This window comes from Primulina tabacum, chromosome 1, assembly GCF_025594145.1.
Source record: "Primulina tabacum isolate GXHZ01 chromosome 1, ASM2559414v2, whole genome shotgun sequence".
Classification (NCBI taxonomy): domain Eukaryota; kingdom Viridiplantae; phylum Streptophyta; class Magnoliopsida; order Lamiales; family Gesneriaceae; genus Primulina; species Primulina tabacum.
Window position 1 is genome coordinate 58,675,388 of NC_134550.1, and position 19,271 is coordinate 58,694,658.

Below are 19,271 nucleotides of genomic sequence, written 5' to 3' on the forward strand. Positions count from 1 at the left end.
TAAAGCTGCACCCATGGGATGACAGTCGATGCAACGGTCCATCAGATTCAGGAGTTGAGGATGACCAAACACTTGAGAAAGTGGTGTAACACATAAAACTATATCTGATTATGTGCTCTTTTGATTAGATTTTTTTTTTTTTTGAGCAGTTAAAGTTTTATGAAGGGTATAATTAAAAATATTACTGTAAGATTTTTAAAAAAGTTAATTTTAGCGATATCGACATTAATAATTTTTTATTAAATGATAAATATTCAACATTATAATATTTACTGCAACATTCTCTGTTACAATATTAAAAATTTATTGTCATACCTAACAAAGTGCTTATATTATGAAACTATCATGTTCATTTAAGGCAAAAATTTGCGTGAGACGGTCTCACCGGCCTTATTCTGTGAGATGGATTTCTTATTTGGGTTATCGATAAAAAATTATTACTTTTTATGCTAAGAATATTACTTTTCATTGTGAATATCGGTAGGTTGACCAATTTCACAGATAAAGATTCGTGAGACCGTTTCACAAGATAATATCCATTTAATATGATAATAATTGTGTCTAAAAAAATAATAATTTAATAAAATCCAATTCTTTAGTCAACACGATACATAGCCATAATGGATGGCTCGACGACTTCTAACTCATGTATAAAATTTTAAAATCGTATCGGCTTCCGGGAATACGTATTGATTTCATGTCTATTATAATATACTTTATATAGTAAATATATATTTAATTAATTTTAGGTTTTTTACATAATAAATATTTATGTAAATCAAATATATGTTTATTAATAATAATTATTATTTTCATATAATAATTGAACAAATTTTTTTTTGTGTTTTTAACTTTTTATTTTTATATTTGGTTTATGATGGTGATAGATTTATGAAATTATCCTCTTATTTAACGTGTTAATAAATGTTTAATGGTGTATAAAAATAATGATATAATAAAATTTAAAACTTTATTCAACGCATTACGTAATTGAATTTTACAAAAATTTGGTAAACGGCAATTTTTCGTCATAAATAAATATATTTTAATGGTTCTATTTTTGTGCGTACTAGATATTTATGAAAAATAAATATATGTATAAATAATTTATTGATAAAATATGGATAACATATACACCCAATAGAAAATGAGTTACAAATTTTATAATATCTTTATATGTATTTTTTCTCACGGAGCATATTTTGTGAGAATGATATCTTATTTGGGTCATCTATGAAAAAATATTACTTTTTATGCTAAGAGTATTATTTTTTATTGTGAATATCGGTGAGATTGACCCGTCTCACAGATAAAGATTTGTGAGACCATCTCACAAGAGATCTATTTTTTTTTGGATCCCCATAATTTCATGCGTTGTAATAAAAAAAAACAAATAAATACTTCAAATTTATTTATTTTTTTAAAGAAATCCAGCCCCTTCACTTGCAGACCGGGGCAAATGCTAAATTGGTTAAATATAACCGAGCGACAAAAACTGACCGAAACCCACGAACCGTTGACCCCTGCAGGCTGCTTGAGCCAGTCCTGTTTGGTCTCCATTTCACACCGAAAAGGGGAAAAAAAAAAACACTGCTTCGAAAGAAGAAATCTCCAAAAAACTTGGTCCCTCTTCTTCGAAATTTGAAAGCTTGCTTGCATTTGTAAAGAGCCATCTTCAATGAGATCTTCATTCATGTCTTCCAATTTCTACTCCTTTTTTCTCCTCTTCCTTTCGTTTTTCCACTTCTCTTCTTCCCAAGTTCCGCCAAAAAAATTCTCATCATTTTCAGTTTCTGACTCCCCATGGCTTCCAACCCAAAACCAAATCCTAATCTCCCCGAATTCCTCCTTCGCCGCTGGTTTTCTACCTCTCCCCAGCTCCCAAAACCTCTATACTTTCTCAGTATGGTTCTACAACGTCTCACAAGACGCCGTAGTGTGGTCGGCTAATATCTTTTCTCCTGTGTCCGCTTCCGGTTCTTTGCTCATCTCTTCCTCCCTTGAGCTGCGGCTGGTGAATTCGTCAAATGATAGGGGGAACTCCTGGCCCTTTCGGGCTGTTGATCGTGTAAATGGGAGTGGGCTTTCGTTGCTTTCTACCGGTAATCTTCTTTATGGTAATTTTCAAAGTTTTCATTTCCCTTCTGATACGATTCTTCCTGGACAAAACATTAACGGAACTGTTCTTACATCCAAAAATGGTAAGTTCATGTTTGATTCGAGGAAGCTCTTTTTGGTGAGTACTAATGATACTTACTGGATTAATCTTGGTAATTTTTCTTTTCAAAGTTTGAATGAGTATGGAATTTTGACATATGGTCAGAATTCTATTTATTATGCAATGGATTTTGGGGTGAAAATGTTGAGAAAATTGAGCCTTGATGATGATGGAAATCTTAGGCTCTATAGTTTTGATTTCGGGTCAAGACAATGGATTTTAGGGTGGCAAGCTGTGTTTCAGTTGTGTACAGTTCATGGCACTTGTGGTGAAAACTCTATATGTATGTATGATGCGTCAAATCTCTCAACTTCTTGTGTTTGCCCCCCTGGATTCAAGAAAGCAGCGCATGACTCGTGCGAACGAAAAATTCCTATCAAGGAAACTGGAAGGACCAAGTTTTTGAGATTGGATTTTGTAAATTTCACAGGAGGGTTGAATCAGAGTAACATCATGACCACAAATTTTTCGACATGTGAAGCCAGTTGTCTAGCTATTCCGAATTGTCTTGGATTCATGTTTAAGTATGATGGAACAAATTATTGTGTTTTACAACTAGATAAGATGATTGATGGATACTGGTCACCAGGGACGGAGACCTCCATGTTCTTGAGAGTCGACGAGTCTGAAACTGATGTATCTAACTTCACTGGCATGACCGATTTGATGGAGGTTATTTGTCCGGAGAGAATAAGCCTTCCTCTACCCCCGACTGGGTCCAAGACCAACACTAGGAATATATTGATTATATGCACTCTATTTGCAGCTGAGCTTATCAGTGGGGTGTTTTTCTTCTGGACATTTTTGCAAAAATACATCAAGTATAGAGACATGGCTAGGACATTTGGCCTTGAAGTTATGCCTTCCGGTGGACCGAAGAGGTTTAGCTATGCTGAACTTAAAGATGCCACAAATAACTTTTCAACAGAGATTGGGAAAGGTGGCTTTGGTATCGTTTACATGGGAAAGTTAAGTGATGGTCGGGTCGTAGCTGTCAAGCGTTTGCATAATAGTACTGGTGGTGATGCTGAATTTTGGGCTGAAGTTACGATTATTTCTCGAATGCACCACCTTAACTTGGTTAGATTGTGGGGTTTTTGTGCCGAAAAGGGTACGAAAATATTGGTATACGAGCACGTGCCAAATGGGCCGTTGAGTGACTTCCTGTTCCAAGAGGTTGAGGTCAAATCTTCAGAGATGGATCAAGAAACAATTCCTATCGTTGGCTCAAAAAAGAAACCGATCCTCGATTGGAATATTCGGTACAGGATCGCTCTAGGCGTGGCTAGAGCCATAGCATACTTGCATGAAGAATGCTTAGAGTGGGTTCTACACTGTGATATCAAACCCGAGAACATACTCCTAGGGGATGATTTCTGCCCCAAGGTTTCGGATTTTGGGCTAGCCAAGTTGAAGCAGAAAGAGGACATGGTGAGTGTATCAAGACTGCGTGGAACCCGGGGGTACATAGCACCAGAATGGACACAGCCCGGACCAATTTCTTCAAAAGCAGATGTTTACAGCTTCGGATTAGTCCTCCTGGAAATGGTGAGCGGTTCAAGAAACTTCGAGCAACTTGATTTGAAGGTTGAGAGTCACCAATGGTTCTTGCCCGGATGGGCGTTTGACAAGGTTTTCAAGGAGGTGAACGTGGACGACATTTTGGACCATCGGATCAAGCAGAGCTACGACTCTCGAGCTCATTTTGATATCGTCAATCGCATGGTGAAGACAGCGATTTGGTGCCTTCAGGACAGGCCTGATATGAGGCCATCGATGGGGAAGGTGGCCAAGATGCTCGAGGGGACTATCGAGATCACTGAACCAAAGAAGCCAGTAATATTTTATATATAAGTTTAATAAATGAATTTCTTGTGGTGCGGTTGTTTCTAAAGCATGTGCATGCAAAATTTTTGAAAAGTTAAGTTAGAGCAATAATTTATCCCGCTGTACTATATGATAAGTGCCTTGTAATTTATCCAGCTATAATATATATGATAACAATTTTTAACATAATTAATGGTCCACTATACTTGATCCTACTTTCCGTCATTGTCCACACTCCACAAAAAATAAAATGCTTCGAATAATACTGAACACACTTGTTTTGCATGTATCACAAGATATATACATATATAAAACTATATATGATAGAGACATCACAATAAATAAAGAAGCCACAGTGAAATGGAGGGAGCAGAGGAGGAATTAGAAAGAAGGAGCAAATTCTTGAACAGTTTGATTCAGAAGAAAAAAAGCATTAGTCAGAAACAGCAAAATGCTTGCATGGATATACGCCTGAGGGCTTCGGACATAACCCTGTCTTTGCAAGATCACGCCTTTAAAACAGCAAGAAATAATCTTGATTCCATGCCTTCAGGAAAGCCTGATAGCAAACGCCTCGCCCTTGCGCTCAAGAAGGTGATATATACGCTTTTCTTTTTCCTTGCTGATGGGTTTAAAAATTGATGGCATAATTTTTTGTGTTTTTTTAAGATTATTTTCCTTTTTTCGAGCAAAGGGAGTTTGATGAAATTCCCCTGTTGGTTTTCTTGGTCTAAAGGACTATCGTATATTGTTTTCTTAAATGCATGGAATTTGGTATTGATATTTGTTTGTTTTCCGTTGGTTTTTCTTGAATCCATATGATTATGGAATCAGTTTTTTTGAACATACAAAATTAATGAAAATATCTATAGTTCAATGATCACATTGATGAACTGGGTTTGTTTTTGAGTCAAAATTACTAATACGCAGTCCCTAATTTATTGTGCTTTTTCTCACTTTGTTTTTCAACCCCGTCCTTCTTTGTTACGTGAAATTCCTGTGATCAGACTGAATATCTAATCGATTGAAGAAAGAATAATGTGAAAACATTTATCTTCCAAGTTCTACCTTTAAGACTACGATGGCAAACCAGAAAAAAATTCAATCTTTGAGTGCTCGGTTTCAAGTGGAGTAAATGTCAAAGTACTTGATTACTATCTTGAATTTTTTTAACATCAATCGAGCTTGTTCGGCAGTAAATTGATGAAAATGCCCTTTAATCGTTATACACTTAGTTGTTAAATATGTGATTTAAGGCTAAGTTAGAGTAAATATGTGATTTACTTGAACTTGATATTTAAAAAATAGAAAGGTAAAAAATTTAATTTATACTCCCACTCGACTTACTCGACTGAGCTACTCGAACTTAGCCAAAGATGATCTCGAGTTTAGCTCTGACCGAGCAATTTGGCTTGCGTCTTATGCTTATTTCACAGGACAAGCTAGTTATACAGTTAGCTTTTGTTTGGTTTTCAGGATTTTGACTCTAGATATGGTCCAGCTTGGGATTGCATCGTTGGAACTAGCTTTGGTTCATATGTCACACATTCCTTGGGAGGGTTTTTGTATTTCTCAATAGATAAAGTTTATGTTCTTCTCTTCAAGACTGTTGTGGAGCCTTTGGATCGATGAACGATGCTGAATTGTTCATTCCCGACACATTTTTTTTATGATCCCTGAAACTTGAGAAATGTACAGATTGATATATAACGTGTTTTCCATGGAAAAAACGAATGCGCACCACATGATTTTTTGTTTAGTAATTGGCATCTTAATGTTGTGTTGTATTATTTCTTGTGAACATATTTTCGAGTATTTTTTGCTAATGAAGTTGCTTGTGTGCATACTAGCCGTTCCTCATTTTCCTGAACCAAATTGGAGGGTACTTCTGTAAATTTGACCAAGAAAGTGAAGGTGATTTTCTTGTTACAAATGGATAATACAAGTTTAATACGCCGCCATAATCCAATTCTCCAAACCACAATCCGTGCTTAAGTTCCTTTGGCCGAGACAAATCTTTATATCCAACTTCTGACAAATTCCCATTTCAAGCATCCACGAACCAAGAAATCATATGAGTGGAGGAAAACAGAGGACAGAACAATTGTTTAGAACAAATATCACCCCCCTATGAAGCAATCTTCTTTGTTTTAACTTATCTTCCTCTGTTTGAACTTTTGGCCATGTCCCAAGTTTGCAGATCACTTAGAGATGCCATAAACAAAGACATATTGCCATGGATGCAACACGTTGTGGACCAGCCTTTGAATTTTCGTATTTCAGATGACATTCTTATGAAAACAGCGTGGAAAGCAAAAGGCCGGTTGCAAGTCCTGGCTCTAATGAACTGCGTGAAGATTACAGATGAGGGGTTGTTGAGGGTTGTGGTACAAAATTCTTTTATCAGCAAGGTGTAGCCTTTGTTCTCCCGTTATTTTATATGTTTTCGTTATTGATTTCACAAGGCTTGTCTTTTACTCATTATTACTATTTAGCTTTGATCTCATGTTAGCACATCACCTGATGCATGAAAATATGACGTGATTTTACTGCTGAAATGCTTTAATTTATGAAATATATTTTAAATTTGTGATATGATAAGAAAATTGACCGGTACTTATTGGTTTTAGTTTGGTCGTGTCTATACATGCTAATTTACTGGAGGAGAGAAAGAAGTGATCATCTCTTCAATATCATGTGTTTCTTTTGATGTTTTTCTCTGGCTTCTTCTTTTTTGAGTTTTTTCAAGTATTTTTCGTCTGCTATTAATTTAATTAATTTTATTTTGCTCGGGGAAGAAGAGTTTTGAAGGGTTTGAATCCTTAACCTTCCGTTTCCTTCCCCGTTTTCATTTGAAGAGGTGACGTCGCTTGATCAGTAGATATTTATGCTACTATTTTTATATCATATGCTCCTTGTGTATATATTTTTCACATCACTCAAGTCTATTCTTGCAGCTCCATGTACCATCTTGCACAAGCTTGTCAGCAGAAGGAATCATCACAGCAGTAAAATTGCCCACACAAACAAATCCCAATCTAAACAGCCTCAGAATCAATGGCATCTATGGCATCAAGAAACAAGAACTTGAAACTCTTCAAGAGCTAATCAACCCAAACCTTAAATCCCAAACAAACTGATCCAAGATCTTTTATCACAAGAAACTCCCTTTCACACCAAGATCCTTATCATACAATTGATGCGGTGTCTGCCCAATATGCGATGAAGTAAGAATGGTTTTTGACTGCCCACGAGTCTGTGGGAAGAAATGTAGGGGTTGTGATGTTTGCATTCCGAGATGCAAAGAATGTGGAGTTTGCTTCAACGATATTGATGAACTCGAAGAAGCAGCTTGTGTAGATTCCTTGTGCTTGGATTGTTGGCTCAAGCTTCCAAAATGCTGTTTTTGTAATAAGCCATATTGTAACGAACATGCTTGCTTATAGCGGAGGCTTGCGGCTTCTGAAGGATTTGTATGTGATTCTTGCCATTCGAATTACATCTTGTAAGAGAGTAGAAGAAACTTTTTGTCAGGACATCGTCTTTTTTTTTTCCCCTCATTTGTATAGTTTTATTACAATGGTGTAGTATAAGTAGTCTGCTAATAAATTGCATGATAAGAACTCGAATTTGGCCAAGCATAGAGCACGCGAGTATATTCTGCAATTAAGTAAGGTAAGGGGTCGGATAAAATCACATTACATGTAGCGAAAACAACTATAATCGTTCAGATATCAATGCAATATGCTCTCATCGTTGTTGACTTGGTCACCAAGGGAAAAATCCCACATACAATGCAATCTTAAATTTGAGTCATCATATTTGACGTAACAAAGTGCAAATGCATCATTCTTAAATTTAGACAAAGATCAAAGAGAACCTACATTACACTTGAACCAAGGGATGGTTATATCAATCGATTTAACTGAACAACTTGCATTGTTTGCACAAATTAAGGAATCAATTATTTGTTGCTTATCATCCATCAATTTCACACACGATATCACCCACCCTTAAATTCGCAGAGTGAACAAAAATGGGTGAGCTGAAGATAAAAAACCAAGTGTCTCTAGGCATTAGTTCAGTTGAACTACAAAAATACCATGACAGGATTCTTCATACTACTATAAATACACGGCACACCAGATTACTAAAGCAACAATTGTAACATGAATATAAATATTTTCTTGATGGAAATGTTGTGAACGGCAGCCAGATATCGTGGAATTGGATGCAGAAGCAAGAGTTGTGCCATTTACCAAGGTTCCATTTCTTCCTTCACTGCAAATAAAATTTAACATGTTGAGAAAAATTCAGCAGCAGCATATTACAATTGGCATCTATTTGGAGGAAAAGAATCATTCCATACCTTCCCGGATAAATGCAAGAGCCATAACCTGCACCAGAAAATAAATATATGTATATATATACAAAAACCAGTGTCAACAGTAACTAACGGCAATTTCTTCTAGTTTTAATCAATAAAATCTGTTGAAGTTCAACACGAGAAAGTTTTGGTGTCATACTTGGATCAGTGGTAGAGATTATGGCTACTCCATTGAAGTCACATGTTCCATCAGTCATAGCCATTCCGTGATAATACGCATTGAAAGCATATGATGCATGCGCCACAACTGTATCTGGTTCATAGCACGGTTTTCCTTGCAAAAGAATAGAGCAATCAACTTTTCCAGGACCACAAGCCCAATCTAATGCTGCCTGTATCATCTTCGGATCAGCACCTTTCTTTGCAACACAATATGTCTGATTTGTAGTATCGTTTGCCAAAACCGTTCCGGAACCAGTCAAGTGGAGAATATAAACAGGAACCCCATTCCCATTGAAGAGCCCCCAGTTTTTCTCTGAAATTGGCCCTGCTCGATGATCTTCGTTATAAAGTTCATAAATGTACGAGCTAACTGCAATCCCAGGATGCTTTGGGGTACCCGTTGTGTTAAGAACATGTCTGATGAGGTTACTGTTGTAAGTGTTGGCATTTTCGAGAGTGGCGTCTGGCTCGGAAGAGTCGCCTTTGGAAGGCCAACCTGTTTCAGTCACTACAATGGGGATGTTCGTAAAGTTCTGATAAGACATTGCAAAATATGCTGCATCTACAATTGCATCAAAGACATTGGTGTAATGTAAAAGTGTGTTGGGATCTACAGCTTCCTTGGTAGGAGAAAGTGGACGAAACAAAGCATAATCCAATGGAATCACACCATTGGATTGCATGTAATCATAATATGGATAAACATTAAGCATAAGATACGATCCCGTGGACTGTAGAAACTTCAGTAATGGGACCATGACGGGGTCCCAGCTACGGTTAAAGAAAGCTTGGGAGGGTGGAAATGAGTCGAGGATTATAGAAGAAGAATGTGGAGTAGAAACTTTGATTTGGGAATCAAGATTCGAGGCTACAAGTGCAGAGTAAATAAATTTCATGGCAGAGACTAGGATTGGAGCTGCATTTGATAGAGTGGAAAGGACTTCAGATCCAACAGCTATTCCCGTGATATTGGTGGCAGGTACATGTGCAAGAACATTGCGAGAAACCCAATTTGCTGCACTGGCGTTAGATTGCCCAATGCCTAAAAGCTCGTCATTTGGCACTGATATGGTAACCTGAATTCCAGTGTTAGCAAGTGCTAGTAGCATGGCTCGGTCAGCATCATAAAGCCTGATGTGGCGGATTTGTTGAGACTTCAAAAGGGCCACCACTTGAGTTGGATTTGGCATGTCAGTGAGTGCTGTGCCAATATTCACACCAATGAAAGCTGAAAATAAGAAATAAAGCCATAAAAAGATTGGTTATACGTTCAGACAATGGGCTTAAATAATCAACTGAGGGAAGTGCTGGCGGACAAAGGAACTGCTGCTACCAGTGGCAGTCTTCCCAATTCATATCACAATTTTCCTGAAGTCGAATATATTTATCTAAGAAAACATAAACAGGAAAAGTGATTTGACCCCCATATGCTTGAAAGAATCTTTATTTTTTAAATTTCACCCCCGTTAGTCGTAATATTGTCTCAATCACTGGAGGCAAGCGTGGAAATTTCAAATCTTGAGTCGGGCTTGAATGTATAAGATTTGAGATGTTTTAAGTGATCAGCCAATTTGAGTTGGAAAAATACCAGTGTCAAATATTTTTATTTTTAAAAAAATTGTCTTAAAATGCAATATCATCAAGCAGATCATTCATAGTTAATTCTAAAGTATATGTATATGCTATCAGTCCCATGAATAAGACTGTATATTTTTAATAGTACGTGAATTCTATATGAAATGGAAATAGAATTTTTTGTTAAGTAAAAAACTTTGCAAGTTTGGTCGGAATCTTAATCACTCAACTTAAAAACTATGATGTAAAAAGCAACATTGCACTGTCTAAGACCAGAGCCAGATAATTACAAACAACTTTGCAAAAAAGAATTACGGAAATGCAATCTTAATCAAAGAACCAGATGCGCCAGCTAGAATAAGAGGAAGAAAAAATAACAGAGGAATAAACAAAATCCTGAAACCTATCATCCTACTCATGATATTAACAATTAGCACGAACAACATTTTCCAAGAAAACTCATAGACAAATCATTCTGTAACATAAAATTAGAATGGTAAAAAGAACTAAAGACTGAAACTTGAAATCTTTTCCAACCAGCATTTCTTCACAGAAACATCATTAGCATACAATAACACCATCTTCTACACATATTGCCATATACTCAGTGTCCAGGATACTCCAGTTAAGCAATACAAAAAGTTCTTATATATGTGATTAACTTTAAGACAGAAAACATTTATTCAAGTTTGTATCTTGGTTGATAATGAAATGATTGGTTCCGTGAAAAATCTTAAGGGTATAGGTCATTTATTTGATGAAATCAGTCAAAGAACTTAATTGAATCGTATCTTTTACCCCATGGATAAAGCAATACAAAAAGTTCTTATATATGTGACTAACTTTAAGACAGAAACTGGCTGGTGCTTTATCCATGGGGTAAAAGATACGATTCAATTGAGTTCGACTGATTTCATCAAATAAATGACCTATAAACATTTCATTATCAACCAAGATACAAACTTGAATAAATGTTCACACTCCAATTGCGGGTAGTGATATCCTTTTGTGCAAGAAACTTCAGAACTCCTAGAAATTAACAACTCGTATCATGCATGCCACCAAAGAGCTTTTCAGAAGGAAAAATGCAAAAATGTACCACAGACTTTTGCTATGAAATTTAAACAAATATCATGTGAGACATCCAAGATTGCCTCAGTACTTTGATATTTAAGTTATTGCCATAGCATATGTAAAAAAAATAAACATACATGAAAGCACCTGTACACGAAAGAAACATCGCATATGGACTTATCCCAAGTGCATTAAAAAACAGAAATGTAGGTTCATCTATTAAATATGGAACTGCACTGTCAGCGATTTGTCACTTGCTGACATATGAGATATTAATATGTAAAAATGACAAAATGGCTCCGAAATGACATGAATAGAACCGAACTGAGAGCAATAATTCTCCCCAAGTTTATTTAAAGCTATAATGCACTTTATACGTCTAAACGGAAAACAATCTGAGCTGTTTCAAATCTGTCCAGGGAGACATTGAAGGATTTAATTCAGGAAAAAATTCCATATTAGAAGTAAACTTTTCCGATATCTTCAACATGCAATTATTCTTTAGTTCGCAGAGCATAACTGCACAATACCCTAATATGGTTAGAAATAAACTAACTGTAGCGTAACTCCCACCAAAATCATATTGACTAAAGTCAGCTAAATGAATACAGGACAATATTTTTCAGAATGAAAATGCCAAATAACAAGCAATGGATAAGGAACAAGATCGCAAAAATGGCACTCAACGATAAGTGAAATGCGAGGGACAAGAGAACTAAAAAATCAGCAAAAGCAGCCAAAATGAAGAAAAAACACAGAACAGTTTACCCAAGCAAGTTGAGAAAGAAAAAAGCACAAACCTTCATCAGCGGCAGCAGCAGCAGAAACCAGAAAGAGAAGAGCAAGAAGCAATAAACCCATGAACCGTTTCCCTGTATTTCTTCCTCTTGAACTCCAAAGATCGAATCTTGGACCTCTTTCGCAAACCCCCAAGGAGAACACCGCCAAGAAAATAGCTTTAGACAAAGTAAAAGAAAGGGGGAGTGGCGTGCTGTTGAGGAAGGAAATCGCATGCCAACACCCAAGCCTGGTACAGAGTGAGTGAAGTGTAACGACACACATTTGTTTGTTGTCTGAATCTACTGTATTCGTTCTTTATAGTGTACAAAAATTATCACACACAAAAACAAGAGTGGTGAGCAAAAAAAAAAACAAGAGGAGTTAAAATACAAAAGAAAAAAAATGAGGGAGTTGCGTGTGTCAGAAATCCGACGGTGAAGATTGAATTTTTCCTTTTTCTTTATGTGCTTTGATTGATCATTCAGAACATTGACGAATGAAAGGTTCAGGTTTGTACTGAAAAATTTATGGTTTTGACCCTGCGGGGTTCTATATGTTAATTACTGCGATGGGTTGGGAGTAAGATTTCGCGAGACACGAGGTTGCCAGGATTAATAATAAAGATAGCTGGATTCCATTCACTTGTCATTTGTCATGCCCCGCATATCAAACTTGCGCTCAACCTCATCAGATCCTAATTTCAGATTACCCCTTCATTTCTTCAAAATTCAAATCATAGACCTATTTCAAAACTTCCTAGTCCCTCCCAACCATAAAGTTATTTTTCTTAAATAATGTTGAATCTGGGCTTTTTGTCGAATCTCTTTCTTTTTCATTTTTTTTTTCATAGTAGAAGAATAAGTATAATAATGGAAATGTATATTGACCAAGAGACGTGCGTCAAGCAAGAACGAGTTTTTTGGGAAAAGTACACCAAAATACCAAAAGTGATTTTTTTATGCTACTCTCGTTTAAAGAGAGGATAAACAAAAATCTTACCTTCGGGAATAATTTGGAAAATCAGAGGATTAGAGAGAACATCGTATTCCGTGCAATCTAGTATTACAGTTTAAACTCGTTACACCCGAATTAATCATCAAAATAATTGAAAACCGTGGAGTTCAACAATATAGCGCAAGACTGAAAAAAGAAGGATGAACTTTGGTTCTTAAATGGAGAAATTTGAGATTACAATGGGAGGACGGCGGAATCAGGCACAAGGGGCTCGATTTGTTCGAGGAGTTCATCGCAGAGACCTGTGAAAACGATGGTGTCTGTTTCGATGGGTCTGAACTTGACAAGGGCTGCAGGAACCAAATCTTCATCTTCAAGTGTCACCGCTTTCTCTCCTGTCGCCAAAAAATGCGGGATTACCCTACGTTTTACCAAAACTGGGTGTAGCAGCTCGAATTCTAAGCTTGGTTCTTTCAACGAAGAGCTCACAAACTAAGGTAAAAACCAAATGAATGTAGTTAGAACAAGATAAAGTATACTACATGAAAGCAACATGGAGGGCGCAATGGCTTGTTGTATGTTCGTTAACATAAATAAATTTGCGAAAGACAATATTGACAGACTTTTGTCAGCTAAAAACCACCATTTTCGATCATCTGAGGCCAAGATCATACGACACGCTCTTATTTATTTTCATCTTCGGAATCAACAGGTATTGTTATAACATTAATTACAAGCATAAAGGGGTTTCAGATATAGGCCTATAAGTTAATCATATCGAACTAAACTATACCCAAAAGTTCAAAGATCTCATAAAGAAATTCATGTACAGGGAATAAATTATTCGAAAAAAAGAGAATTACAAGAAGAAAAATGACATGATTAATGAAGTAGAAGTAGCAGCTGGAATGCAGAAATCTTCAGGAACACAAAACACACGAATTCTAAGTTAATTCAAGTGTTTGTCCAAATAACATTTAAGATTCATGTACATAACAGGACAATACCAGAGGACTAACCTCATACAGAGCGCCAGTAAGTTCCGATGGAGAAAAAATAGCTTGAAGTACCACTCCATCAGGAAATTGTACTCTAATGACAGTTCTCTTGTACCTTTTTTTGGTGGATTTTGCCTGCTTTTCCCTGTATGATTTAGGGATCAAAAGCTTTGAATCTTCCAATTTCTTTTTCCGCATCTCTGCTTCCCTTTTCAATTCCAAAGCCGAAAGGTTGTAAAATGAATCAGGGAGCTCAATTTTTGCGGCTACACTCTCAGGGACAGAAAAGAACACTCGAACCTAAATAGATGAGAACATAGAGAACTGGTAAGAACAGATTTCTTAAAGTCGTGTGACATATTACATGACAAGGAAAGAGAAATTACAATGCAATATCGTGCCGCCAGTTATAGAAAATAAAGTTGAAAACATTCTAAATTTAGCTTTAAAATTAAAATTCAATAAGCATTTAAAGAATTATCCATTTCAATAATGAGAACTCTTTCCCCAAAAGCATGAATGAAGAAGAGACTAATGTTGTGAAATTAACTGATGCTACCACATGTTTGACCAGATAAGGTTTGTAATATAATCATAACTATGGACAACCATAGAAATTTAAAGCAACCAAAATGATGCGAATGAATTAAAAAAAATTCAAACCATAGAAAAAAACATTTGATCTTTCTAATCAGTATCTGATGAAAGAAGATTCTAAAACAGACGATCATAGTTCCATTTAAATACATAGTGTCACTGATTATTCGATTCAAGTATACTAGTATATATTTTGACTCAAATAGCATCTAATCCACCTGGTTGCACATCAATAGATAGCATGAAAAAGCGAAACATATTAAACATTATAACAAGCAAACATATAACCTTTTTTTTAACATGACAAACATATAACTTAGACAGAAGACAATTGAATTGTAACACCTTGTTCTTAGCCACAATTCATTCAACTGATGCTAATAATTAACAATATAGTGCAGTTACGTTGAATAATTCACATTATCATCATGAGTATGGGAGTTTGTTTGCCATTAGTTTATTGTACCAAGAACCTGTAAAATTCACTAACAGCAAGTGAAGCTTGTGATAGTAGAAAAGATGTTTGTTTCAGATAGCAGGCATCAAAGTATAAAGAGACCATTTTTTTTGCTTTGTTTTGTTATGCTTTTTTTAGCAAACAAGAGAGAGCTTCAAAGAAATTGCAGCACATTCAATCCCTTCATAAACTGCTTCTTTCACCTCCTACTTAAGGTCATTCAAATTTCAATAAAGGTTTTCAAATGACGCTCTTAGGTATAGGTATCACATAATTTACTTTTCTTTCCAAGCTTCTGAGTGAATGCATACGATTCTCCTAAATGCTAAAAAAGATTATGAATAATGCAATATAATTCAATATCTTTTCTGTTTGTTGAATAAATTATAGATACCTACTCGCATCTACACGCGTCTACACACTCCATAAAACACAGAAAGGAGTGCCAACTTCTCATAAACCACTAGTTAGATTTCCTTCTCTATCGCACTCTTCATCTGTTGGTATTAGTGAGCACTATCAATAATTTCTAGGCCTGCACGGCTATGATCGTTATCAACCGATCACATTGAACCAAGGAGTTATGTAGTTGAATAAAGAAAAAGACTCACATAAAATTCTCATGATATATGCTGAACCAAAAGCAAAGGCAGATTGACAACATTTTTACTAAATAAGTTAAAAGCAAATGTTATTAAAATGTGAAACATAATACGTGATGAATTGGAGTTACACCTGTCTATCCACCTTGACTTTCTGTGGCTGAAGGTCTTCCTCGATCTTAGCAGGAACAGTGGATGGTAACTCTTCATCCTTCTTTGGATCCAGCAAAGATATAGCTTTCTTGACTAAACCAAGCTGATCCTCGGAAGGAACTTCCATCGTAAGCCACATCTCCGCACCTTCTTCTTTCAACTCAAACCCAATGCATTCCAACAATTCAATCCCTCCCGGAACATCCCCTATTGCCTCCTTTATCTTAAGATTCCCCAATCTTATCTTCCTAAACTTTGCATTTTCCGGATCTGCCACCACATTCTTGAAAAGTCTCATCACCACCTCCATCGAACTATCCTTCGGCTTCCCAGATACATATGCACTCACACAATCCTGCAACCGGGTTTCACCGCCCACCAATTCTTCGCCACCATTTTCATTACTCGAATCTGCACTGCTCAAACAAGACTCAACATGAGCAGAAACCTCCTGTTCTGAGCTATACACTCTACTACAAACCGGACATTCAAACACTTTCAAAGAATACCCGTGCGGATTCCTTTTCCCAGAAGTGATCAATGAATTAAATGGATCAAATGCATCACCATCCTTCTCGTTTCCATTCTTGTTCGCCAATATTTCAGGCTTCTTATTCTCTAGTTTCTGCTCAGAACTATTGCTTACCTTCCGAGATAAAGATTCAGAAATATTATTCGTCTTTTGAGGTAAAGCGTTGGAATTAAACAAAGATGATGATACAGATTGATCGGGACTTGAAGAAGAGCCCAAAACTCTACCTTGGCCTTCGAATTTACCAGAATTTGAGGACGAAAAGGGATTTTTGACTTTCTTCATCAAGCCCTTCATCTTGTCTTTCACATCATCCATTCTCTTACAATTTCAAGAATTTGAAAAGAAAAGAAAAATAAAGGCCAAAGAACACGGCGAATTAATTAATTAGAGCTAAATAAACGTGTGAGAATGATTTGTAGCTGTTGAAGAAGACTACCGGAAATTAGACAAAAAAATGAGTGAATTTATGGGATTTCAATACTGGAAAATAAATAAAAGCAGGATATTTGCGACATGTAATGCGATGAATTTTTAGCATACCAATGACATGGGATGAAGACTTGTGGAAAAAGAGATGCAAGAAAATCCATGGTGAAATCCAAGAAAGGAGTCGTGGAAGTTTACGGGAGACTAGGCGGCCAGCTGTTAGCGTGTTTAGCAAGTGCGATTTTTCCCGCTTCTCTACATATTAGTAATTACTAGCAATTCTTCCATATAAATCTAATCTAGAATATAATTTTATTTTATACAAATGATACCGTATATAATGATGTATAATTTACACTTCATTTCAACTTTTTTCCAATCATAAGTTTAAAATATTAGAATTTTTTATTTTTATGTGCCAAATAAATAAAATAATTTATAACTTATTTAAAATTTTACAAAAAATAAAAATAAATAGTTGTCTGAAATTATTCTTTAAGAGTGTTTAATTTTATAATGGAACCAAAAAAGAACATTAAAAGTAATTGTGTTCATGTTTAACGTAAAAAAAATCAAAATAGAATGTAGTTAACAATTATTTATATAAAAGTATTTTATGAACAACTAAATAAAACACACCGCTATAATATATTTTTCTTCCTTAATAATAGTAATAATGGATTTTAAGATGAATAGATCTCTTGTGAGGCGGTCTCACGAATCTTTATCTGTGAGACGTGTCAATCTACCGATATTCACAATAAAAAGTTATACTCTTAACATAAAAAGTAATAATTTTTCATGAATGATCCAAATAAGAGATCCGTCTCACAAAATACGACTAGTGAGACCATCTCACACAAGTTTTTGTCTTTTAAGATATAAACTCGCATTTTCCCCATAATAATTAGTAGTTATAATTTTCATCCACAAGTCTTGAACTAGAAAGTTGCTTAAGACAGCCAAGCTTTATATTTTGCTTGATTAATAGCAAAAAGCAAAGAGGTAATTAATTAAGGGTATTGGGTGACTAAGTATAGTAAATATTGAGGTAGCTATAAATATGGTATATATATATTTGTATCCTTTGATTGTGGAGTTCTTTGGAAAGATAGATTGTATATATTCTTGGTTTTGGTGGAATGAAAAGGGATAAGAAAAAATTTCTCCTCAATTCACGTTTTCTTATGGTATCGGAGCCTTGAATTTTTTTCGTGCCATATATCCTCTCAAATTGCTATGGATGCTTCTGATAAACCACCAAAGAATGAAATTGGGAAGAAGATGAACTCCCCATATGATTTGTCATCAAATGACAATCCAGGAAACGTCATCACGCAAGTTAAGTTGCGAGGTGATGAGAACTATGAGGAATGGGCGAGATCTATCCGGACCTCGCTGCGAGCTCGAAGAAAATGGGGTTTTGTGGATGGGACCATCTCAGAACCAGAGGAAGGATCTCCCGAATTAGAAGACTGGTGGACTGTTCAGTCCATGTTAGTATCATGGATTCGGAACACAATCGAACCTGACCTGCGCTCTACCATCTCGCATATGGAGAACGCAAAGGATCTGTGGGAAGATATTGAGGAACGATTTCACATTGCAAATGGACCTCGGATTCAACAAATAAAAACCGAGTTGAACGAATGTAAACAACACGGGCTGTCCATGGTTGTTTACTATGGGAAGATGAAAGCTCTCTGGGATGAACTAGCAAATTATGATCAGATCCCAACTTGCACCTGCACTGGGTGCAAGTGCAAACTCTCGGCAAAATTGGAGAAGCGTCGGGAACAAGAAAAGGTACACCAATTTCTCATGGGATTGGATGAAGGGAGTTATGGTACTGTTCGATCCAATCTACTTGCAACAGAACCATTGCCGACTTTGAACAAAGTATATTTGGCTTTGGCCCAAGAAGAGAGAATGAAGATCATCACGCGTGGAAGGGAAGAACGAGGAGAAGTCATTGGACCGCTGTTCAAACAAACACCAGATTGAAGGGATGCGGAGAGACAAAAGACAATACAATGATCTGCCCGAAATGCAACCGAACAGGCCATGATTTGACAAGCTGTTTCCAGCTTGTTGGGTACCCAGAATGGTGGGGTGACCGTCCTCGTGGTGAAGGCAGAGCTGGTGGACGTGGTAGGGGAGGACAACAACAACAACAACGCACAGGAACTGGGCGTGGACGAAGTGGAACAGTCCAGGCCAATGCTGCTCAGATCACAGAAGGAACTGCAAGTACTTTGGCGGTAATTGAAACTGACTCAGAAAAATCAGGTTTGGCCGGCCTGAGTAATGAGCAGTGGCAGAACCTTCTTCAAATGCTGAACAATCATAAACCAAGTACAAGTGAGAAAATGACAGGTAATCACATAAATAATCCATGGATCATTGACACAGGCGCACCCAATCACATGACTGGGAGCTTGAAGAATATGAGTAAACTACGAGGACTGTCTGGATGCCCTGTGGGATTGCCGGATGGACAGTACGCAGCTGCCACAAAGGAAGGAT

At 36.4% G+C, this 19,271-nt stretch overlaps 5 protein-coding genes and 1 pseudogene across 6 annotated transcripts; 4 read left to right on the top strand and 2 right to left on the bottom strand.

Annotated features, from left to right (window-relative positions):
- The first annotated feature begins 1,580 nt into the window (after positions 1–1,580).
- On the top strand, positions 1,581–4,234 carry LOC142555373 (G-type lectin S-receptor-like serine/threonine-protein kinase At1g34300). Its single transcript, XM_075666214.1, has one exon. It carries the CDS (start codon positions 1,679–1,681, stop codon positions 4,070–4,072), a length of 2,394 nt encoding a protein of 797 aa, XP_075522329.1. The 5' UTR covers positions 1,581–1,678; the 3' UTR covers positions 4,073–4,234.
- Positions 4,235–4,381: 147 nt separating this feature from the next.
- Positions 4,382–5,889, top strand: LOC142555380 (dynein light chain 1, cytoplasmic-like). Its single transcript, XM_075666226.1, has 2 exons — positions 4,382–4,639; positions 5,522–5,889. Exons 1-2 carry the CDS (start codon positions 4,406–4,408, stop codon positions 5,675–5,677), a joined length of 390 nt encoding a protein of 129 aa, XP_075522341.1. The 5' UTR covers positions 4,382–4,405; the 3' UTR covers positions 5,678–5,889.
- Positions 5,871–7,735, top strand: LOC142514850 (F-box protein SKIP28-like; annotated as a pseudogene).
- A 337-nt stretch (positions 7,736–8,072) lies between these two features.
- On the bottom strand, positions 8,073–12,722 carry LOC142555388 (glucan endo-1,3-beta-glucosidase 3-like). Its single transcript, XM_075666236.1, has 4 exons — positions 12,044–12,722; positions 8,572–9,822; positions 8,415–8,442; positions 8,073–8,326 (listed from the first exon to the last, which is right to left on the bottom strand). The coding sequence occupies exons 1-4, from the start codon at positions 12,303–12,305 to the stop codon at positions 8,170–8,172; spliced, it is 1,698 nt and encodes a 565-aa protein (XP_075522351.1). The 5' UTR covers positions 12,306–12,722; the 3' UTR covers positions 8,073–8,169.
- Positions 12,723–13,068: 346 nt separating this feature from the next.
- LOC142555398 (plant UBX domain-containing protein 2) lies at positions 13,069–16,943 on the bottom strand. 2 transcript variants are annotated; one of them, XM_075666248.1, is made up of 3 exons: positions 15,765–16,939; positions 13,997–14,275; positions 13,069–13,469 (listed from the first exon to the last, which is right to left on the bottom strand). In XM_075666248.1, the coding sequence occupies exons 1-3, from the start codon at positions 16,632–16,634 to the stop codon at positions 13,212–13,214; spliced, it is 1,407 nt and encodes a 468-aa protein (XP_075522363.1). In that variant the 5' UTR covers positions 16,635–16,939; the 3' UTR covers positions 13,069–13,211. The 2 variants fall into 2 exon arrangements, 1 of the variants encoding a protein (XP_075522363.1); XR_012822398.1 differs by having other exon boundaries at positions 13,335–13,469; positions 13,621–14,275; positions 15,765–16,943.
- Positions 16,944–17,984: 1,041 nt separating this feature from the next.
- On the top strand, positions 17,985–18,749 carry LOC142514866 (uncharacterized). Its single transcript, XM_075619776.1, has one exon. It carries the CDS (start codon positions 17,985–17,987, stop codon positions 18,747–18,749), a length of 765 nt encoding a protein of 254 aa, XP_075475891.1.
- The last annotated feature ends 522 nt before the right edge of the window (positions 18,750–19,271 follow it).